This window comes from Sitophilus oryzae, unplaced genomic scaffold, assembly GCF_002938485.1.
Source record: "Sitophilus oryzae breed Bouriz unplaced genomic scaffold, Soryzae_2.0 scaffold_1447_pilon_pilon, whole genome shotgun sequence".
NCBI classification, from domain to species: Eukaryota; Metazoa; Arthropoda; class Insecta; order Coleoptera; family Curculionidae; genus Sitophilus; species Sitophilus oryzae.
Genome location: NW_022146112.1, coordinates 607,678 through 633,359, shown reverse-complemented (window position 1 = coordinate 633,359; position 25,682 = coordinate 607,678). Strand labels below are relative to the sequence as shown.

The window sequence follows — 25,682 nt, the reverse complement described above, 5'->3', positions numbered from 1 at the left end:
ATACATAGATTTAATTTATTATTATTAGTATTATTTTCATAAAATATTTAATTTTAATATTACTATTTATTTTTGTTCATATAGTTCAATTTTTGTTGAAATATGCTGTTATTTTCTATTAAAATTTTTTACTGACATTGTTTCCATGCCCTTTTTTGGGTTTCTTTTTGTATTATACAATAAGGAAATAAATAAAGCATTATCTATCTATCTATCTATCATTTAACAGAAAAAAAATATTATGCTATATATATAAAAAAGTATTTTGCAAAAGAAAATCCTCATTTAATTAGAGAAACCAGACCACAGTAATATATTCTTTGAACGTCTGGGCTGGCATTCTTGATAAAATTTTAGGTTCTGTATTGATCTGTATTGAACTCTACACTCTACATACCATTTTTGTGTATCCAGATTTGACATTATCATAGAACAAATAAAAAATAACTTGCTGACATATAAAGTGTCAATTGGATTTCCAAGGCAGACTTGATTTTCGGCGAATTTTGAAAAAATCTATTTTTTAGTGAATTTACATAATAATGAATAAAAATTAGATACCACGGTATACACATTTTTTTTGCTTTGTCTAACAGTATAAAAATTCAAAATAGCGGCCATAAGAAAACAAAAACTTGACTGTTGTTGTGCGAAATCTAGAAGGCTTAAAAATTTTCTGAAAACGGTATCTAATTGGCCGATGTCAAAAATATAAAACTACCAACTTACGTTCCAATAGATAGAATAGTTCTGAAGGTATTGTCATTCAATGTTGTTCAAATTCACAATTCAATAAACGTCTTATTTTCATTTTTTTGACATAAATCCGAAATTAATCCGGATAAAGATACCGGGGTTTTCTTCATAGGTGTTTATCAAACTTCTAATTACGCAACTTTTTTCCCATTTAATCGAATTCGTATCTCTCGTAGTTTTTGAGATACCAATGTTGAGCATCGAAATTGTCACCACCCTGTATACTGTTTTTAGTGTAATTAATTGAAATTCCTTTCATGGAGACAGATCCAGTAGACGAACTTTATAATTGAGAGTTTAATTACAGTAGGCGGGGTTTCTTGTCTAACGCTCTGTTAATGTCTCCAGTTGTCTTTGGCCCGACAATTTATTTTGGGACAATGCGACCGCATGAAACCCTTAAATGCTTATGAATATTCGCGCGCGTATTTCAGTGGGCACTCATCAGCGAAATAGCCCGCGAATAGACAAGACAATGGTCTGTTTCTGTAGGCCAAACAATGAGCGGCCGTCTTTTCAAACTTGCCGCGCTGGCTAGCAGTTCGACCGGCCGCGGCCGGCCGACCGCCGTATACCTGTGTGCTGAACGCGGCCGCCGCCGCCGGTTCACAAGAGCGAGACAGGTGGGGGCAGAGGGGCGCAAAGGAATGCGGGAGGGGGCAGCACTCTCGCGGCTCCATCTCGTTTAGTCCATCTTAAGAACTCGAGGAACAGATACTCGCCGCGCCGCTCGGTCACTTTAGTTTACTTCTTGTGGTGTTGGTGCTCTTCCTAACCCCTAAACCACCGTTCGAACATATTTCGTTTGGTTTTTCGTCGACGCGTGTTGTTCCGCGGTACCACCTTGTTCCGAGCAATCTGTGTTTGTGCCCTCGATGGGATTTCAGTGAAGTTTTTGCCTCCCAGTGTTGGAATATTAGCGGGCACGAAACGGAATGGTAGCCCAACAGTCTCTCTCCCCGCAGGTACGACGAGGAAGCTGCGGTGTCATACAAGTGATAATTTGAAATAGTTCTACGAAGTTCGTAAAAAAGCTGGTGTTGTTTTGACACCCGTCTGTTTAAACGGACAACATTGCTGGGATGCCTGCCCGGGGGCATGTGTTGCCAGCATTCGTCTAATTAGATTTTGATGCTTTCCTCTTTGAAGAATTCTCTTTTTTGTTTTCTGGTCGCGGCTTTTCACAAGAGTTATTTTCTGGACCTTTACTGTTTTCGCACCAGAGTCTCTTGCTATTTTTAAAGGAATTAATCAAATTTTTTTATTAATAATCATTATAGAAGTACATAACACGACTTTTTTACATTTTTATGAATATACTGTTTCATTCCATCAAAATAGATAGTCTTTAAAAACTACACCAACTACTACTGTCTTCTTGACTAATTAGTTGTTTTCTAAGTTTTATAAATACAATAATCTGTTCATCTAAGTATATTATTCTTGTGAAGTTTATTTTTTGTATTTTTAATGTTTTCATACAAGATTTATAGAATCTTATCATTAAAGTGTTATTGGTAATCAGCCAATCAATCAATATTTTATATAGATTCCAATTACTTTTTCTACGGTCTTTCGTTTTATATATATTTTATTTTATCGTTTCTTTATAATTGTTTTATTTCCAAAATAATTTCTATATCATCTTCATTTTTTCAAATAAACTCTATTTCTATCTTGAATGGAACTTAAATCTTTAGCATCATAATTTAATGAATATACTCGTGAATAAATAAACATTGACATTATAAATCTCGATTCAAACTTTTTTTTTCACTTCTGGAAAAAAGTTTTTAGAATGCCTAATATGTTTAATAATCTCTTAAAGATCGCTCTTCTTTTTCTTTGTAATATTAAAATTGAATTGTTGTTCCTAGGATTATATTTGGATTTTTATTTTTCTTGCAGTTTGTTATTGTTTTTATTAGTCTATATAACCTATATCAAAAATACTACCTGGGCTATAAGTAATAATTGCTTTATATTAAAGGTATTTAATATGTTATGATGTTTGGATTTTTTTTTCTATTTTCTAGTTTAGTCAGTTGATTATACATATAGTTTTTTGAGTAATGTATATGATTGATGTTGATAAATGTAATGATGATGATTTATTAAATTTGTAGTCACATACTCCCTTTGTAGTTGGGCCCATTGTTGTCTATTGTTGGCTATGCGGGCCCAAGTTATCCCTGCTAATTTCCTTATATCATGGTCCCATCTCAGGTTCGGTCTTCCTGTAGGTCCCTTGATTCCTTGTGGGTACCATGCTGTAATTTTTGTGGTCCATATGTTGTCTGTTCTTCTTGCCAGGTATCCTGCCCATTGCCATCTGAGGGATTTGACTCTGTGGATGACATCTATTACCTGGTTCTTTTGTCGTATCCACTCTATTCTTTTGCGGTCTTTCTTCGTTATTCCCAGCATACTTCGTTCTATTGAGTGTTGTGCGACCTGTAGTTTCCTTATGATGTTCGTTTGAAGTGTCCAGGTTTCGCATGCATAGGTCATGACTGGTGACACATTGATCGAATGTTTTCTTCTTTAGATAGAGTGGCATTCTAAATTTGAATATGATTGAGTTTCTTCCAGAAGTACTCCATGCTAACTTAATTCTTCTGTTGATTTCTGGTAATAGAGATCCCGAGCTCTGTATTAGTTGTCCCAATATATTCTTGTGTTGTGTTATTCACTAGAATGCCCCTTCTCTCCACTAGTTCGTTGTGCATTACTTTATTACACAGTTATTTAATATGCTTAAATTGATGTTGCTATATTTATATCTTTATGGCATTGTCATCATGATAATTATGCTTATGGTTCAATACGTTTCTATTAAAGTGCATTTTATCCATTTGTTGCAGAAATGATAAGTAAAATGTTAGTTGAAAAGTGTAATAAACAAATGAGTGCCAAATAATCAGTTAGTCTTGTTTTATTTTTGTAAAATGTCCTAAGCTAAACAAAAAATGTTTATCTCGAAATAATGATTTTGGCACTTAAACATTATATCCAGGGTGCTACAAATTCGAGGTACGAGCATGGGTATCTCGGTAACCATAATAGATACGAACATGGTTAAATTGGGGCAAAGTTGCGCCTTCAGATGTTCACCAAGATGCCATCAAAAAAGATTTAAAAATTTCGAGGATTGCTGATTTTTTTGGAAAAAACGGATTTTTTTGAAAATCAATTTTATTTATTCCTGGCGTTACTTTTTAGGAAATCAAAAAACTGATTGCACATTCTCACTGCCACTTTATTAGGGCTATCTGATAGTATTTTTAAATTTTCAAATTAGCTGATAGTTTGTGAGATACAGAGGCCAACTTAATTTTTTTAAATACGAACCTACATTTTTTATTTCAGATTATGAAAGAACTCGGTCTCCTGAGTACAATGATATGCCACACTTAATATTTTTTTTTGTTTTGGACATTTGAACATAATTTATTTAAGCTAATTTCAAGTCCGGCTCTGTTTTTTTAAAGATTTAATCTATTTATCGTTACAATATTGAAAAGCTTTCAAACTTTACAATGATGTAGGGTAAAACATTGAATACGGAAAATGAAATGCAATAACTAAAGGGGCATTACTTGGCGTCATTTATAAAAGTGAAATCAATACATTTCAACATTTACAATAAAGACTACAAATGCATTCGGAACTATAACAAGAAGTTATGTTCAAAGAGCTATAAATAAGATTGAACAAAAAATAAATTTGTGCATTAGGGAGGGTGGTAACCCTTTCGAACATGTAGAACATTAGAAACTAGTTTGTAGAAGTTGATTTATTTATAATAACTACGATTAATATTATGAATATTATTAGATCGTACACTGAGATTTCAAATTCACAATAAAACAAGTTAAAAATAATATCTTTAAATTGCTGACTTGGATATTATTTATTTGAATATTTCAAATGGTTCCATTTTCCTTATTCAATGTTAATTGGCTCTAATCAATATTGTTACGATGAATATAATTAGATTAAATAATTTAAAAAACCAGAATCGTACTTGAAATTATTTAAAATAATAATTAAGTAGTTTTGATGTTGTTAAGGTACCCAAAACAAAAAAAAAAGTATTAAGTGTAGCATACCATTGTACTCAGGAGACCGAGTTCTTTCAAAATCTGAAATAAAAAAAGTTGACCTCTGTATCTCACCAATTATCAGCTAATTTGAAAATCTTAAAGTACTATCAGACATCCCTAATAAAGTGATTATGAGAATGTGCAATTAGTTTTTTGATTTTCTAAAAAGGTGAACATCTCAAGGCACAACTTTGGCCCAATTTAACCAAATTTAACCATCTTCGTATCTATTACGGTTTCCGAGATACCAATGCTCGTACCTCGAATTTGTAGCACCCTGTATACTATATCTATTATATTGGTACACTACTTTTTCTATGTTAAGAAAAGACAATTTAAATTAATAAAATTTGAGAAATATTTTTTTAATCATAACGATGCTACACGTTTAAATTCTACTATTGCTGTCACTACACTACTCGCGAAACAGACTGAAGTACATAGGTCGAAGGTAGGCTCGAAAGTAGGGTCAAAGAAGGTCGGGGGTAGGAAGGGTCAAAGTCGAATAGTGAAAAGGGTTATTTTGTGTGAAAAATATCTCATCTTGTTAATAAAATTTTGTTAAAATTTTCGACAAAAACCCAACTTCTTAGAATTTTAGGGTCTTTTTTTACTGCTAAGAATGTCAAAATTTTTATTCTTGTATTCAAAACACGAAATTTAACAATTAATTTTTAAAATTTTAATAAAAATATTGCTTATCATCTTTGTTTTATATTGATATTTGTCATTGGTAATTTCTGTTTTTAACATGGAATTTTAAGTAACATTATTATAAATCAGTTCCATAATACGGCAGCTAGAGATTGTTTAACGGGATACACTTCAAATAGTTGCGTGTCTATTTGTAGTTACTTATTTCCATCTGCGTACCTCGTATAAGAAGATATTCTCGCCGAGATAACCCAGTTTAAGCCTATTTTAGAATACATTTTGTACCGTTAGGTTTTTCTTTTTTTTTTCACTGTAATCTTTCTACTTAGTCTTTCTTATTTCGGAGGTCGGTATTATGGTCAAACCTTAAAATCTCAATTATTTATACATCGGACGCCAGGTGTAGGTTAAAATACGTGATAATACTTTTTATGAGATATTTTTTAATCGGCACTTTTTATTCAGGAGGCAGGACACTTCTGAATCGCTACTTTCCGAAGAAGATTTTTTTATGTCCGATAAAGATTTAATGTCTTAAATTTTGATTATACTAATGCGTGCAGTTGAATTTCAAACAACCTAATGGAGGTTCTCTGTTTTTATTTTTCAATAATCGTTTGTAACGATAAATCGATTGATTATCATTTTGGTACGTATCTCTTCTAATTGGAATTAATTGAGTGACACGGTTATTTTTGAGTGGTCTATTTAAACATTCTAAGTAGTGTTAGTAGGTACTGTATCCGAGTCAATTAAATCAGAATATGTACAAAATCACTTGATTAAGCACTAATAGACACCAATGTTCAGTTTGTTTAAATATATGAATTATGACCTCGATTATGAATTATGACTGACATTGTCATTACTTTTAAAATTTTTCACAATGTTTCTGTCATATGTACTGACCGTTAGTTGTAATATTTACTTAACGGAAACAATTCAATTTTTATATTTAGTGTTTTTATAAAATAGTAAAAATGTATAAATATACAAAAATATATACTAACCAAACCCAACGGGCAAAGAAGTACGGCAGGGAGACGCGATATCCCCAAAGCTTTTTACAGCGCAACCGTAGAAGAAATCTTCCGTCAACTGGACTGATATCTTAACCATCTAAGATTCGCTGATGACATAGTCCTAATTGCCAATAGTCCTGAACAGCACAAATTAATGAACTAAATACAGTCAGCAATAGAGTGTTTCTCAAAATGAATTTAACAAAAACTAAAGTATTGCTCAACGCACCAGTGGAAAGAAAAGACATTCTAATAAATAACATAACACTGGAAATAGTAGAAGAATATATATTATATTTGGGAAAACTAATACACAGTTCGGGATCCCTACTACCAGAAATCAACAGAATAGTTAAGTTAGCATCTAGTACTTATGGAAGAAACACAATCAGATCCAGAATGCCACTCTAAAGAAGAAAATATTCGACCAATGTGTACTACTAGTCATGACCTATGCATACGAAACCTGGACATTTAAAAGAGACATCATAAGAAAATTGCAGGTCGCATAACGCTCATTGGAACGAAATATACTGGGAATAGCCAAGAATGACCGTAAAAGAATAGAGTGGATACGACGACAGAATCAGGTACTAGATGTTATCCAGAGTCAAATCCTTCAAATGGTAATGGGCAGGACACCTGGCAAGAAGAACGGAAACAGATGGACCACAAAAATTACAGCTTGGTACCCACGAGGAGTTAAGAGACCTAGAAGAAGAGCGAATCAGAGATGGGACCATGATATTATGAAATTAGAAAGGATAACTTGGGCCCGCGTAATAGACCACAATTCGACATGGTTGAAAAAGCTGAAGTTGATGATATAATATTGAAGGATGAGCTAAGATAAATAATTCTGTATAGCAACAATCTATCGCAAAAAGGCGTCAGATGAAAGTTAATTGGGTAAATTAAGTAACATACTTCCTAAGAAATTGAACAACAAGCAAAACAGAATATATAATAATTATCTTGATTTTTTAAACCTATTAATTATGTTTTAAATTTTAAAACTAACTCATAAGTTTAATAAATCTAATTTCTAGCTAAATAATAGGAGAATAATAGAAGGATTACTTTAATACAAAAACTTATTGAGAGATTGGGTTTATATCCTTGAATCATTATAATCTGTCTAAGTTTGATCAGCCAGTTCCTTTACAATAGAAAAACTACAGTTATGGTTTAAAGCGGTCGAATATTGCCTAATGAAATAAGTTTTTGCGGAATTGAATGTACGTATGATGATACATATTTATCATAAAGTCAAAGGATGGAAGCAGCCGGATGAGTAATTGCTTCTTTCTGGGAACTATTTTAATTAATCGGTTGATTGCTTTGAACACAAAAAATACAATAATTATTTCTCATAATTACTGTAAGGAGTTGTACGATACTTGATAAAATAGGTAGGTATATAAATATACAGTTGTAACGGTACAATATGCTCTTCTTCACAGCCTTTTGTTAGGGGCTTATTTTATTATACCGGTTGATGCATTGTCGTGCCATGCAAATTTTGAACTGTCCAAATATTGGTTTCCATAATGATTTTACAGCGAAGTCGTAAATAGATTTGTTAAAGGTTTATGTATGGTAAATACACATGCCAAATTTGAAGCATTTTGGACCAGCCGATTTTGAGCAATTTAAGAAAGATTGCATCTATTTTTATATTAAAACCGCACAGACAATAATGAAGCACCAGTCAAAAACCAGCATAATAATAAATAAATGTATTGCCCATTCATTTGTAGATGTTAGTAATGTATAGCTATCGCTTTTGTGATTTTTCAAAAACTGATATACCATACAACATGAATCTTAGTAAGAAGTAAAAATTAGTAAGAAGAAAAATATTTAGTATGTGTATAGTATAGACAGACACTTTAAAGGTTTTTTTGGTCTTGCCCATTAGATAACTTTCAATATGTAAAATAATTCCCAATTTGAAGTTTGTTTTTATGTAATGTCAGTCTATTATCAACGCTGTAATATTCCGTCTGTGTTAAAGAACTCTAAAGCGTCCCGGAAATAGATTTAGTCAATTAAAATATCTTTTCTATATATATTTTTTATTTTTTTCTTAATATTTTACAAAAAAAATCTGTGTTATATTTTTAATTTCTCACTTAGTGGCGAACCAAATAGGCAATAAATAATAAAATAATTACCACTCATATAAAATTCAATGAGAACCAAACCTTTATTTGTCAAGAATATAAAATTTCACTATCTTATAATGTCAGTGCCCTTGTGTGAAGTGGAAGTGCATTTAAGAACATCTGTGTCATTAATATTCATAAGCATATATGAATATGATATCAGTAATAAAGTTATTTGGTATATAACAATAATTGTTTTAGTTTAAACGAATATTATTTTATTAATCGTTAATAACAATATATTATTCTCTACATACTACATAGTTCCCTACCTAGAACCACATTAGGGTTTAAAAATTAATAAATTTGACAGTTAAAATGTTACCCGTGATGGAAATGTAGTTATAGTGATATTTTCCGTACTATGATCTTATTGTATATGCTTATGTACTTGATGATATTAAGTATTTTGATTCATTATTCTGTTACATATCAATTATAGCATTATGTCCAAAATAACGAAAATCAATTTAAAAATATATCTAACACACGGGTAAAATAAAAATATCCTCTTAAACTGATATGGTCTTTAATACAGATGCTTTAGACGATACTCCAATGTATGTTTCATTAATTGTTATACTTTTTTTTATACCCAAACCAAAACACTTATTATTTTGTTAAAAAACTTTTTTGTTCAAATCAGAATTTGTTCAAAGCTATTTTAAGTAAAAAGTAACTATTGCCTTCTTTGTTAACTCATGTTTTATCATTTATTAAAACAATAAAATTAAAGATAGATAAATCTTAACAAGAAACAGGTGCAAAAAAACCCTAATTCACAAGAATACATCAAATTACTTTATTTTTAACACTGATCCCGCGTCTCGCTAACCATGTTAGCATCATCAGTAGATGATTAAAACTGACCAAAGGTTCCAGCCTCCAACAGTAAACAACAAGTACAAAAAAATGACGATTATAATTTTCAATACCTGTAAAATATGAAAATTACATTCATGTTTAATAATTATATATATATATATATATATATATATATAGGGAAATCCAACAGATAGAATATTTCATCACTCATATAATAGACTTTTGACTTTGAGAATATGTTTAAAGTATTTCAAGTCTCTAGTCAGGATATAGAGACTCATGCTGGTGTACCAGTATCAATAAATATGTAATTGGAATAATAACATCATAGAGATAGATCTTGGGATATTAAGTCCTAGACAAAAGACAAGCTAAATAGTACACACCTACGGCAAAAATGCTAAGAAGTTAGAGTCGAACCAGAATTGACTTAATGCATCTTAGATTGTCACGCGGTTTCTAACAGGACACTGTCTCCTCAACGAACACTTCATTAGGCTGAAGCTGTGAAACAATGTCGAATGCATGTCGTGCAATGAATTTTGGTACGGTTGATGTCGAGGATGGAGAGCTGGCCTCTGTGGAGCCGTCTGAGATACTGGCTTTTGTTAAAGCCCTGATACTGTATGACGAGTTATAACTCAAGAAAGGGGAACACACAAGGTCGCGGTGATTAACTCCTCTCCTAAACATTCTACATTCTAATGCACCTTACGAAAATGAGACTTTAAGTTCGGATGATACGAAATAAATTGCGATATGAAAATATTTTAAAATTCATATTCCGAATGAACTCTGCTCACTTTTTCGTTCTCTGTGAAGCAAATGAAAACTAAAACTTACAAAAATACTCCTTATTTTATAGAAAATAAGCCGTAGTTAATGTAGGTCGTAGATCATATAGGAGGGGGAAAGTTGATCACTGCGATCTTTCTTCTTCACTTATAACTCATCATGCAATCTCAGGATATTGATAAGAGCCAGTATCTGAGACAGTTTTACAGAGATTAGTTCTAGTTAATGTAACAAGTAAGTAGTAAACATTTAAACAAGAATTCATAAGCAAACTCCAAGTCAAAGTCAACTCCAAACACAAAGGTCTTTCGAGCGATATATACTAGGAATATCTATCTTTTGTTTCAAAAGGAGATCCAATTAACACATGTGATATACAGAGTTAAGTTTCTGAAAGGGCAATGAGATGGATGATATAAATTACGTAGAGGCGGAAATATAGCAGGGAGACCACCTAATCTAAGGTAGAGACTACAACATTAAGCTGGAATAAAATGGCATCAAGCCGCATAATATCGATACAGATCAGCGCAACTGAAATGAAAAATAAGTAGAAGTTAAGCATCACCGTAACTAACTGTAAAATAAAGCTGAAACTGATACTGAAGATGATGATATAGAGTCAGCCGTGCTTATCAAGCAAAATTCAAACGATGCGCAACAATACAAAAATTGAAATCTTAAAAGTGATTCTATTGTCACATTAGGTATGTTTATATAAGATCATACAATAATTGTATATCAAGAATATAAGAAAGGAAAAAAATGGAAAGATTTTGCCTATCTATCCCTTTCATAATCTATCCTTTTCATAAAATAATTTGGATGCACTTTTATGGTCGTTCTGGTCATATAATAATATATCTACTAAGGTTATATAAAAATTATTGGTAGTTCAGTGCGTTAAAATGTTACATGCAACGCGACTAAATAAACAAAAACATTTTTAACGAAACTCGCTTCTTATAAACAAGCAACCACTGCGAACCCCTTTTTAAAAGAAGTAGATACATCTCATTAATTTGCCAAAAAGTGACAAATGATTTATTGTGTTCTGAAAGTTTAACGAATCGGCGAGTTCATCGGCCGCGACCTTGACATTTGTTATGCAATCGTTTCGTTTCAATGCAGCTTAAAACTAAACAATGACTTTTAAACGTTGTTGTTTACATTTGGGAGAAATCTTTACGACATGTCACTTATGCAAAAGAGAAAGACAGTTACGTTTATTTACTACCGGTTCAGATACGACAAAGTTTATTGAGCAGGATTTTAAATGCTTCTAACATTAGAAAGTATGTTTTTGTAATGTTTTAATAATAATAATAATTGTTTTTGGTAAAAATAATTGGTATCAATTAAAATAACCATAAAGGGTATGGAAATGTTAGCTGGATGAAAAAAAAAACAAAAGCAATAAAACTAAAGGCGGGATGACACGGTCAAAGTGTACTTGGTCCAAGTTGCTGTCATATACGAGTAACTGTACTTATAAAAATTGGTCAAGTGCGAGTCGGACTCGCGCACGGAGGGTTCTGTACCATTCATTATCTATACAACATTAGACACTATATTATTAAAAACTTTTTTTCGGATTTAGCTGAAATTTTGAATGCGCATATAAGTAATTTAAAAAAAATGAAGAAACACATTACTAAAAATTGTATTAATCAATAATAAATATGTAAAAAGTAAAAATAAATATGTAAAATATGTAAAAATTAAAAAAAAACGATTAAAAAAAGTCGCCTTGACTAGGATTCGAACCTGCCTTACTACGGCTCCAACGTCATAGCAGCGTAAAGTCCTATCGCTTTAACCACGCCGCCACCGAGGACTTGAAAGATTCTATGTAAAATTCTTACTTAAAAGATAATGTTTAGTGAAAGTACTTTTTTATTTATAAACATTTATTTAGTTCTGTTTTTAGTGTTTGTTCTTATAGCGGCAACATAGATACATTATCTGTGAAAATTTCAACTGTCTAGCTATAACGGTTCATAAGATAGACCTCTGTGACAGACGGACGGACGGACAGCGAAGTCTTAGTATGTAATAGGGTTCCCGTTTTTACCCTTTGGGTACGGAACCCTAAAAATGCTGCGCGCATCTCACTTGTACGCTGCTTGTATACTGACTGTTTTATCAAAGTCGAGTTGGAAGGATTTTTAACATCAAAGTATCTTAAATGTAGAAATAAACTAAAAGGATCAAATTTCAAAAACGGTCTTCTAATATTTTTGAAATATATTAATGCCATTACTAATATAAACAGTAATATGATAATACTATTTACATAACGCCATGTGAAGTTTGTTGTTACGTGGTTAACGTGCGTAGTATAGTAGCTCAAGAGTCTTGCAGCAACAAGCAATAAATTATTTATTAATACCTTACAATTTCATAACCTGTGCATAACTGTTAGAAACTGAATTCATGGAGAAGTATAACCTAATGACCACAGGAACAAAGAACTGGTCTGACATGGTTAATTGTCATTTCTTAAATAAGTAACTGTGTTTATGCCGACTCTTCGCTATATGTGATATCATAATGAACACATGAGAAAGCAGTTTTGTGTGAAAACTATTATAGGAAATATTTTTTTCTCTTTGAAATAACAAACAGTGGTTTTAAACCATAGAGATAACCACTTTTAATAGACTATATTATATTAAAGCAGATTATTAGTTATTCTATTCTACTGCTATCTTTATAGGCCTCGTACCCTTTTCACTATATTTAATAGCTTGAAGACCCCTCTATGATTATGGTTCTCTCCGAAAGACTTCATTCAACTTCTGTTGTCGGGAACAAGCATATTTCTATCGCATTAACATGAAAGTTTTTTTTATTGTTTCTTCTTTTGATCGACACAATCTACACATAGCTTCGCCTGTTAATGTTATCAGCTATAAATGCTTATGTATTGAGCTTTGTCTCTGTCTTGACGGATCCTAGAAGAACTATAGAAGCATATTATACATTCTAATTTCAGAAAGGGTCTTTTTTAATATTTCATATTTTTTTCAATTTTTTTGTCAGTCCTTCAGGATTCACTGTTGGATATAGGCTGTCCTGGTTTTAGATATCAGTTCCAAATTGGTGACTCTTTAATATCATCCATTTATTTCCTATGGAGTTGTCCAACTCTTATGCAGTCTAGGCATCTACTGCATAATATGGTTTATCTAGCATCTAGCTAATGTGCTGAATCTAAGACTTCCTTATGATCCTAAATCTAAGAATTCCTTATGAAGTATCCTTATGATATCAATATGTTTATCACAACCTTCACCTTTGTTCTTTGTCTATTTTGAGCATTAAGTATGTTATCTTCAAATATCTCTTATTATCCAGTAACTAACGATATTAGTTATTCATATTACATAGGTATTTACATTTTACTTACTACTTTTTTTACTTAAAATGCAAAATGTTATTGATTTACGTTGATTGTATTTGAACTGCATCTGTTTCGAGATTATATTTTTGATTTATGTAATTTATAATTATAAATTTCACTTTCATCAGTAAGATTAGATCACTTATTTTTGAGCGATATGGTAAAATATATACCTGCATTTAAAATGCGTTTTCTTAAATTCTCTGATGGAAATACTGATGCAGCTTACTTCAATAATTTTTAAGTACAAATACAAAAATATAAAGTGGAACCAAGACGTCGTAAAATACCTACGCAAAGACACGCACAATAAAAGTATCAGTAAACTTGGATGTTGTAAACTACTAACATATCCTTTTCGATTCGATTATTGGGATATAAAATATCTCGTACTTAAGGGACGATGTCCCCATGACCTTCGTGCAGCTTACTTCAGTCGATAAATTTTGGCTTATGTCTATACTTCTTAATCAGAATAAAAAAAACATTCACCATCGTGAGTGCTTTGAACCGAAGTACTTTGGAGTCGGATTTTTCTGTCATATATTTTGGACCAAATTTTCTTGATCAATTGAATAAATCATATTTTCGAGTTATGGTAGGTAATATTTTTAATAATAATATCGAAGCATCACACAAGTGCAATAAATCCATTATAAGATATTGATTGATTGATTGGTAGTACTGTAATAACTGGAATGTTAAGTATATTTATAAGTTTAGTTGTTTTAATGAAGCATATTTTGTGAGAGATTCATATATTTATTTTTTACTTTAATATTTGATTATTCTGAAAGAATATTTGTACATTATGCAATTAATTCTCTTTTTCACTTTTGTCTCATACTTTCTCTTTATTATATTGTTGGGTGCGAAATTCTTTATTATGGTTTTTTATATTTGAGAAAAATATAGTTTATTTTCAACTTATCTACTATGCACATTACTCTCATATGTTATTGTATTCATTACTATACATATATATATATTACTTGTTCTACCTATTTATTTTGTTGCAGGATGTGCAATAGCTGACCATGCCTTCTTTCAACATTATGGCTGTGGCCCTCTACCTGGCCAATCTCCTTCTGTTAGCTACGGCAGGAGCGGAGCACGTTCGTGATTTGGAAGTGTCCGAAGGTGTGCCTATAGGAACCAAGATTGGATTTATCGGTGATGGAGCTTCGCCCGATAGCGGACCACCATATTTGATTGTGCCAGTTGGACCAGCTGTAGATACGGATTTATCCATCGATTCAACTACCGGAGAAATTCGAACAAAAGTTTCTCTGGACAGGGAAACACGGGCCAGTTATTCGTTAGTTGCTATTCCTATGAGTGGTGATAATGTTAAAGTAATAATAAAAGTACTGGATGAAAATGATAACGCTCCGACGTTTCCATCGCCTCTAGTTAATATTGAGTTCCCCGAGAATACCCCTCGGGACGTTAAAAGAACGTTACCTCCCGCAAGGGACTCGGATTTAGATATATACAATACGCAGAGGTATAACATTATATCAGGAAATATAAACAATACGTTCAGATTATCGTCACACAGAGAACGAGATGGAGTATTATACCTAGATTTACAAATTAATGGTTTCCTGGATAGAGAGACATGTGAATATTACAGTTTAGTAATAGAAGCTCTAGATGGTGGTACTCCGCCATTAAGGGGAGAAATGACAGTAAATATAACTATACAGGATGTTAACGATAACCCACCTATATTTAACCAATCCAGGTACTTTGCTTCAATTCAGGAAAACTCAACCATAGGTACAAGTGTCTTACAAGTAATAGCAACCGACGCTGATTCAGGCGATAATTCTCAAATTGGGTATTCAATAAACCGACGACAGAGTGATAAAGATATGCTGTTCAGGATAGACTCTAAGACCGGAGTAATTGCTGTTAATAAACCTCTGGATTTTGAAACAAAGGAACTTCACGAGCTAGTAATCGTCGCGAAGGATCAGGGATTACAGCCGTTGGAGGCCACCACGTTCGTTTCGATAAAAGTGATAGACGTCAACGACAACCAACCGACAATAAACGTGATATTTCTAAGTGATGATGCGACTCCGAAAATCAGTGAAAGCGCGCAACCCGGTGAATTTGTAGCGAGAATCAGCGTTCACGATCCAGATTCGAAAACGGACTATTCGAATATTAATGTAACGCTCAGCGGAGGTGATGGTCATTTCGGTTTAACTACCAGAGATAATATAATCTATTTAGTAATTGTGTCACTGCCATTAGATCGCGAAATAAAACCGAATTATACTTTAAATGTCATTGCCACAGATACCGGCATGCCTCCTTTACATGCATCGAGAACAATAAACCTGCAAGTGACTGATGTAAATGATAACGCTCCGGAGTTTGAGCAGGACATTTACGAAGCTAATGTCATGGAAGTTTCCGATCCTGGATCCTCCGTCATACAGGTGTTTGCAACGGATAAGGACGAAGGAAATAACAGTGTTATTACATATTCTCTCTCGGAACCAGCTAACAGTAACATAAATTGGTTTCAAATTGACTCTCGAAGTGGGTTAATAACTACGCGTGCGCATGTTGATTGTGAGACGGAACCTTTACCGCGACTTACCGTAGTGGCTACTGATAATGGATTTCCTCCATTGTCATCTACCGCGACAGTGTTAGTGACAATACATGATGTCAATGACAACGAGCCGATCTTCGACCAGAGTTTCTACAATGTCAGCGTAGCGGAGAACGAGACACAAGGACGATGCATATTAAAGGTAGATATATTTTTATATGGTATTCTAAATATTATAATCGGTTTGGTAGTTCAAAATATTAATCAAGTTATAAAACAAAATTTAAGCCTGTTTCCAGTCATATTTCTAAAGACATTATTATTATCTGTTAAAATTAATGTTTTGATTTACCTCGAAATATTTTTTCTATTCACAATAAATACCCGCTTTTATTGATATCCATTTTGTCAGGCATACTTTGAATGTACAAAAAAATATATTTATCTCGTGTTTGTTTGGGGACTGTATGCATTATTCGTATGTTAAGATATTACACTGCTTAATTGCTATATTCCTTCTTTTGGTTCTTCAAATTTCAAATCTTCTCGTATAGACTTTTTGGAGTTAATTTGACATTTTAAAGGGATACTCTCTAAAGAATAACCGATACATTTTGATTAACAATAGATTTTTAGTTAATATTTCTATCATCTATGGATATACGTCATATTAGTCAGTTTTACCATGTTATAATAATATATTTATTAATAATATAATTTGACATCATAGCCGTTTGATACTTTAACGAATTGCCTTGATATAATTGAAATTATAAATCCTACGAATAGTTCAGGAAATTGTCTTACAGTGGCAGATATTTCCCATGTTTCAGATCAATGCTCCAAAAGTTCTAGATTAACAACGTTACAGTGATGATGTATTGACAGTAATAATTAAGGCATCTTAGTCCTGTTATGAAGAATCTCTCAGGCCATCTATTGTAGAATGAAATAAGCGTCTTTAAAAAACGACCTATGGAAGTCCTATGCTAACGGAGATGCTAACTTTATAACGAGATATTTTCTGCGTGTTGTATGAATGATTCTTGATTAAGAATAGATTCCACATCTAAGCGCATTTATATTGTTCAGCTTTGCCCTTGTGGTATTAATAATAATTACAAACTTAACCAAAAACCTAGATTAATTTAGAAACGTCATCTATCTGCTAAATATCTATAAAATAAACTATGCATCTTTGAAAAATAGTCGATAAAGTTCCATAAAGTCCTACTCCGAACACTTTAGCAGTTGTGTTACAGCGGCTTTATTTAATGTTTTTGTAACACCAAGCAAGTTTTTTCTAGTTGTATGAATGAAAACATATCATACAAAACAGGGTTTTTCTCTGACCACACTTAAAATGATCTAGAAAAAAAATAGAGTTGATGGTGATGTTCCTCTTTAGGGTTAGATAGGAATAGCGCTTTATTGTAAAACTGTATTAGGAAGTTGTATATAAAATAATAAAGGTACTTAAATCTCAAAGAAATAAGTTCTACAAATGAAGAACATAAATTTGTGTTAAGTTATTTTAATTTATTATTATTATTTTAGTTTATTTTAATTTATTAAAAAATTATTCATTCATTGCTTTTTTCAATCTCCTACTACAGGCAGTGTTGAGGAACTCAAAATTATTAGAAAGCAGTTTTATTTTAAAAATGAACTCGTAATCGAACACGTTCGTATTCGCAGCGGTTGACGGTCTTAACATTCTAGAGATAATTAAAAATATTTACGATTCATAAATATCGGTAAATAGCTGAACCTATATATGACAGTATACAAATAAAGAATAAGTTCAAAGACCGACTAACTCAATGGGTGGCCATACCTGATTTTACCTAGATCATCTCGGAAACGGTATCATTCACTAGTTCAGTATGGAATTTCGATATTTTAAGGTTGCAAAAAAATGGAGTATAATTCGAAATATGCTGTATTTTACTTTTTTCCAAAGCCATTAAAAATCAATGAAACTAAATTATATTTAATCTGGTATTTAAAACATTTCTTTGGTCTCATGGTCAATAAATAATAAAATATTTTGTCATATATTGATTGTAAGGGCGGTAAATTTAAAAATAGCTGTTTAAACATGTAATTGTCATTATAATTTAAATGACGATGACGTTAGATAGCAACATATTATAAATTTAAAGAGAAAAGGGATGAAATTGGATTTCACGTTGTTGCATTTTAAAGGAGAAACGAGGACTATAACGGAAAGTATAGTGAGAATCAACCTTAAATATTAAATTAAGTTTAATAAATAATTTAAGAGATTTTGGTAGACGATTTTGTTACATTGTTACCTCCCATTTTAAAATAGGATACCTAGAAAAAGTCCCTAAATTCAAAAAACAGTTTTTTACTTAATTTCTATGATCGGTATTTCTTGTAGCAAAATAAAATAAAACACTAATTTACTACTATTATCTCTGTTCATAATTATTATCTTTACATTTATTCATTTTGAGTGATTTACAGACAATATGAACAGAGATACTGGTCCAATTCCTTCCAGTTCTCTGTTCCCCTTCTGCTCTAGTCTCGGTAATTAATTGTTACGCTCGGATGGTTTCCCTCGTTTGGCTAGTTTTACGATGCTTAGTCAGTGCCAACTGAACACCTATATAAACACTGATTTTGTAGATATTAGTTTAGTTTTAATCATCTCCTAATAATGTTAACATGTTTAGCGAAACGCGCGTCCTGTGTGTAAAAAACTGTTTTAGTTTATTGTGGTGAACTAGTGTTCTATTTTATTTTGCCATAGTAACACTAAAGTAATTTCCCACTGTAATTTCAAAAAACACCCAACTGTAATTTCATGTACCGCAACATTTTATTAAAATCATTTAAATTCTATTGTGATATTTAGAATATCGAACTTGTTGCAATAGCCCATTGAATTGTTGTTCTATTTTATTTTGCTATAGTAACACTAAAGTAATTTCCCACTGTAATTTCAAAAAACACCCAACTGTAATTTCATGTACCGCAACATTTTATTAAAATCATTTCAATTCTATTGTGATATTTAGAATATCCAACTTGTTGCAATAGCCCATTGAAAACAATAACTGAAATTATTATAATAATTTTCTCAAATTAAAAAAATAATAATTCATTTTAGCAAAAAGCACATTATAATAATGTTAAAAAGGTTCATTTTTGGAGGGATAATGGTATTAGGTCAGTTGCAAAATACATTACTAAAATTGATAATTTATACATATACATATTATAGACATTGTTTCTATTTTATAAACAATGCAAATATAAAGTTCGATATCTGGATTTCTAACTTTTTAATGTCTATTAGTGATCTCTTAAATATAAACAAGGGGGCATATTCAAAAATTCAGTTATAATTCGCGTATTTTATACAGATTCATTCATTGGTATTTTATTATATCATTCATTTTTAAAGTGAATATGTGTCCGAAACAACAATATATTAATCTCAGTTGAAGTAAGGATTTTTTATATAACTAAAATATTATTCTCAAAATATACAGCCACAATATTAGCTGTCTTAAAATCCGAATGTGGATTCTTCCCTTTCACGGTCGTAAAATAACTTCAGGTACGACCTTTCTTGAAAAGGGACAATTCACTATCCTATGTAAAGATTGCCTAGAGTGGCAGTGCGTGTCCCTCCAACTGCTATTTGCGTTCAATAATTTACCTGTAATATTTTTCCATTTCTCAAGTCAAACAAAACGTCCTAGAACAACATCCATGTTTAATTTTTGTTGAAAAACTAAAGAGGTTAAATAATGTGATAGGATATCTATGCGTAGGTTTGTCTGACTTGAAAGTCTGGTAAATTTATTTCTATTATGTGCAAATGATAATATGCATATACTATAGGAGTAATCTAAAAGTTCTACTTCAGAATAATTTAATTATGCCTAGTTTGGGGCCTTGAATCTTAGGGTAAATACACTAAAAGATAAAAGAATAAGATTGAAGAAAGTTTGAAGACGCTTTATAAGGATGGTTATGATTGGTAAGAAGACATACCTATTCTTCATGAGAGTTCTTCAGTTAATTTTTGTTTTCTTTACCTTGATTTTGTAATTATATTCGTACAGTATTATACAGTAGTATACCTCTATTGATATTGAATCGACGTTTTACCTATACACTTCATGACGAAATATAATTAATGTAGCTATATAATTTTTTTGTAGTTATATTTTTTAATAAAGAATTCTGTTTTATTTTTAACAATAATAACCTTTCTGGAATATTCTATCTGTTACATACTTTTTGTTTTTTTGAACATAATAAAATTTTGGCAATATTGAGCAAAATAATTAAAATATTTTCAATACAAAAAAACTACTTATTTATTTGTGTGGAGATATTAAAAAATACCAAGTAATGCCAAATAATTCCGTACTAATACCAATAATTACCACGAATAATGCCAAAAATTCCAACTAATACCAGTAATACCAGAAGTAATGCAAAAAATACCAATTATTAATACTACTAATAGCACGAGCAATACCACTAATACTTAACGCCAACATCTTGCACACCAAAATACACCGGCAGTTTACTCCTCGTATTGAATTGTGACTGTGGTATTGTATTCTTTGGAATATACAGGGTGTCCCAGAAATAAGTGAAAGTATTTTAACTGGTAGTATAGTTCGACCCCAGAAAAACGCCTATGAGGTTTTTCTTGCGAAAAAAAAATTTTTGAAAATTCGAAATTTTTTTAAAAATTTTTTCGAATTTTTTTTTAGTTTTTAGTCAAAAACATAATTTCTTGATAATATGGCAACATAGGTATTAGATTAAATTTACAAGAAAGAAAATCTAGAAAAGATCCAGTGGTTCTCAAAATTTTAGCAAAAAGTCATGTTTTTGGAAATATTCAAAGTAAAACAACTCCGTTATTTTGGACTTATTTGAAAAACGATAAAGAAAAATTATGTTTCTTTTATCGAGATCTACCACCCCCTAAAATACTTGCACTTATTTCTGGGGCACCCTGTATACAGGGTGGTCCGAACTGTATTCCAGAAACTGTAGCTCCGAAACTAATCATTTTAGGACATACATTTATACTAACTTTTTTACTTATTTTTAACTGCAGAATATACTGATGAAGTTTCCGGAATACAGTTCGGACCACTCTGCAGAGTAGAGCTCCAAGCATAGATATAATTCTTCCGATATTGTACCACCTAGTATGTGTTACATATTAGAGATAATAAAAGGTACAACTTGGAACAATGTAATTTTTATTTAACCGAAATAATTAATTAATACATGGAGAAAATAAAATCGTGTACGTTTTGTACGTGATACCTCTTTCAGACTAACACAAAAATTCCACTACAATAATATAATATTAAAAGCAACTGCTAGGTATGCATTCTTGTAGTAATTCCCCAAACCGAGAGCTGATGAAATATAAATCAAATAAACGTTTATTTTTAGACGCCGCACAAAAACTGTTTATTATTAACTTAAATTATTATTGTTGAATATAAGATTTCCAACAGTATGTGTACTGTATTTTGCCAAAATCAAATTAATTGTCATAAATAAATTCGAAATTCTGAAGGGACTTACGGGAACGCACAAAGCAAACAATGCCCATATTTCATTGTTGCTAACCATGTCATTTTCTCGGCGTTACACCCAAGAAGATAATTATGCAGCCTCTCTGTAACGAAGTAACTCCTCAGGCTAATGTGCATGCACTTTCTCTAAATCTAGGAAACATTCTGCGGTGGAAGTCTAGCTGCGTTTAGATTTATTACGTTCACTTTTAACCTGCTTTGCATCGCACACAGTGCGAGAGATACGTAAAGAAAAAAAAAGAAATTGGAAACCGACGCGCGGAAAGCAGGAATGCTCTAACATTTATCCTCGTTCATCCCGAGTTAATAGCTTCCTTCTCTGAAACGTTACGTTCGAATCGACAATTTCAGATCAATATGGAATAAAGCCTAAAGCTAGTAGTTATTTTAAGGGAAATTACATTTAGTATTCAATTCGCAATATAAATTAATAATATTAACAGATAACAATGACCAAAATAATATTTTTAGAGAAGAAATAGACTCCGAAAACATGAAAGCTCACTTAAAATATATAACTCTTTCTTCAATAAATTCCTATGGGTTATTTCGCCACTGCAAGAAATTCTACAGAATAAAGTAGTTATTTTTTGTAAACATTGCTGGCGTTAATCCAACGGAGACCAGCTTTTCAGCAGTGATTTACTAATAAACAAATTTGCCTAACGGACAAAAAAAATGCTTAACGTTTCGGGAAGTCTATCTATCTCTTCTTTTCGTTGAAAGCAAAAAAAATGCAAAGAACAAAGAAAAGACTATTTAAAATATCTAAATATGACTTTCAAGAACACTATTATTTTATTACACAACTATTACGTGAGAGAGAGAGAGAGGTGACTAAAAATATAATAACCTAACCTAACCGTAGTAATATAGTAGTAATATAACTCACTAGCAATAGTGAGGCATAATTGGGGCTATTTCGGTTGTATCGACATTTTTTAAAGGTTATACATAATTATAATTTTAGAAGATGTTCATAAAACATTTAATCACTAGTTGGTTAAAAAAAGTATACTATTAATATTGCAAATTATATTTTATCCTCTCATTTCTGTTTAATTTTTTGATCATGTAACGAGCACTTTGTATACTCACTTGTTTTGTCGAACTGCTTGAATTCATTTTTGGTTTTGATCAAATCAGTGTGAGAAACTATAAAGCTATAAAAGGTTGTTTAGGGAGAGTTGAAAATCCGGGAAAATTGAGTTATTGAATGTTATTGCACCCAACAACACCCTAATTACGCTCTCATTTACGCGTTAACATTTTTTCGGCAATTTTATTAACGTTAGAAATTGTCACAACACAACACGACGACGCCTAGTTCGAATTCTTTTTCACTTATCCCGAAATAGACATGACACAAACTTCGTATCTGAGTGCTTTATAGTTTTAATAACTGCACTAGCAAAAAACCAAAATACTTAAATATTATGACGAAACCACGATTTCAATATTATTTTAATGCGATCAACATGACCGCGGCGTGAACTATATATTGATAATTTCAGATTTTTTTCCCTTGAAGCGCTGCGGTCGGAATTTGTTGAAATCAACTGAAATGCACTAACCCTATAAGTAAAGACAATGGAAGTCCGAAATCATTTTAGTTTTAATAGTGAATCATTATCAACCACATTCAAAGATACTATACGAAGAAAATAGTTGTAGTTCCACGCATATAAAATAATGATTTTTTATCAGCAAAAATCTCAGATTTCAACGCCTAACGACAAAAAGCACCATCCACTCAATAATTAACAAGAAGAAAGAGACAAAAGTAAAAGTGCAGAACCGCAGAATATCGTCTCTAATTGGTGAGCGGGTATAACACTGTAGGTCACTGCCGGCCGGCGAGATATGTGACATATTTTAACCACCAGAGCTCGCACTGACAACTGTAATAAGGACGTTAATAGACCCAACGGACTCACCGCTAAGACAGTACCCTGGTCATTTTGTGGACTTTTAATATCTATTTTATGAGCCGTCTTGTGCCATTGCCTTTAATTGGTTTTCTTAATTATTTCTCTATGTTTAACGGCGCTTAATGACGAGCAGTCGCTCAGTCGGCATATTGGTACGTTGTGTAAGCGAGGACTAAACCACATAAAAGCCGTTTAATCAAAGAACAATCCCATGATTAATATCTAGAAAGTTTACATAGTTGTATAGTATATAGAACATCTGTTCGGCTAACGCCATCCTAATAATTTCTAAGGAGCTTAAAAATTTTTCAGTGATGGAGTGATAAATAGTATTCTTTTAGTTTCTGAAATATTTTTGAATTTATGGTGGTTACTTTAAGGAAAGAAGACACTAAGTGAGAGTCGCATCGATCCTCGATACTCCGCAATCATAAGGAATATATATGTATGTATCAGAATATCCATAAATCAATACACAGACAAAGTCAGTATCGATCGAGGGGTAAGGCAAGGCGACACACTCCCCTAAACTATTCGTTGCTGTGCTAGAAAGTATGTTAAAAATGATAAACTGGGATTCAACAAGAATTAACATCGATGGCAAATTGATAAATCATCTCTGTTTTTCAGACAGTATTGTTTTAATAACAGACAACATACAGGAAACACAAAGTATGCTGGATATGCTAAATGATGTTTCTGAAAAACTCTGTTTGAAAATTAACTTATCAAAGACACAATCCATGACAAACCTAGTACTAAGTGGTAATTTAAACATTAATAACATACTTTTGGAACAAGTGCATATATATAAAAACTTAGGAATGAGATCAGTATTGTAAAGGATTGCCAGTCCTCACGGATCGCGCAGAAAACTTACTTTGACAAAAAAGAAGATACATAGAATACAGGTCATGCAACGGTAAATGGAAAGGTCCATGTTAGGAGTTACACTCGAGGATAAAATACCCATCATACCAAAAGAAATCGAACATGAGTAAGAGATGCGGTGATATCTGTCTTACATCATTTAAGATGTAAGATGTTAAGTTCCTTAAATGGGATCCGGCAGGACATGTGGCTAGGATAATAGATGGACCGTGGACAAAGACACTTGTAGAATGGAGACCGAGACACGAGGCCTATAGAAGCAGAGGACGACCTCCTAGTCGATGGACAGATGATATTAAGAGAGTGACTGGAAAATGGATTCAAGTGGCAAAGAAATGGCTAGAGTTGAGGGAGGCTTTTGTTCAGCATTATACGGAATAAGCTAAATGATGATGACTGTATGGAAAGTTTTTATATTTTAATGCATAGAAACATTGGCAAACATGTTTACTAACGTTTGTAAATTCTTGTGTATGTTTCTGAATTTTCTGTCCACAGTGAAGTTTGCAAACCGATTTGAACGCTTTTATCTGTTTTCCGTGTGATTTTTTTTTCGCCTCATCGGGTGTATTTTGAAAAGAAAGAGTTTTTCAAAATTTTCTTTTTAAAATAAGAAGTAAATTTTCTTGTTTCTTTCATCCTTTATGATATTGTTGTAGTTACTTGAAAGGGAAAAAATGCGAAAATGAAACATAAAATGTAAGTGTTCAATTTTATAAAAACGAGAGCTTATTTACTACTTGGTCAGATCTATCTAAACTTTAACAATGAAGACAAAATAATTTCCATGTCAAGAAAGTTTTCAAATTCGTCAACCAAACGAAAACAGCCAACAAATTCAAACAAACCCACACCTTTTGGAGTATACCGACACCTAGCGGGAACCCTGACAAACATTTACAAACGCTTAGGTTTGCGTTTGTATGTATTTGGCGTACACA

General features: G+C 32.0%; 1 protein-coding gene across 1 annotated transcript in view; it reads left to right on the top strand.

Moving 5' to 3' along the window:
• The first annotated feature begins 1,469 nt into the window (after positions 1–1,469).
• LOC115877355 (protein dachsous) overlaps positions 1,470–25,682 on the top strand; it is a 569,521-nt gene continuing 545,308 nt past the window's right edge. Inside the window, exons 1-2 of the mRNA XM_030893496.1 lie at positions 1,470–1,721; positions 14,752–16,506. Coding sequence (XP_030749356.1) covers positions 14,770–16,506 — 1,737 coding nt within the window. The 5' untranslated portion in view covers positions 1,470–1,721; positions 14,752–14,769. The remainder of the gene's footprint in view (positions 1,722–14,751; positions 16,507–25,682) is intronic.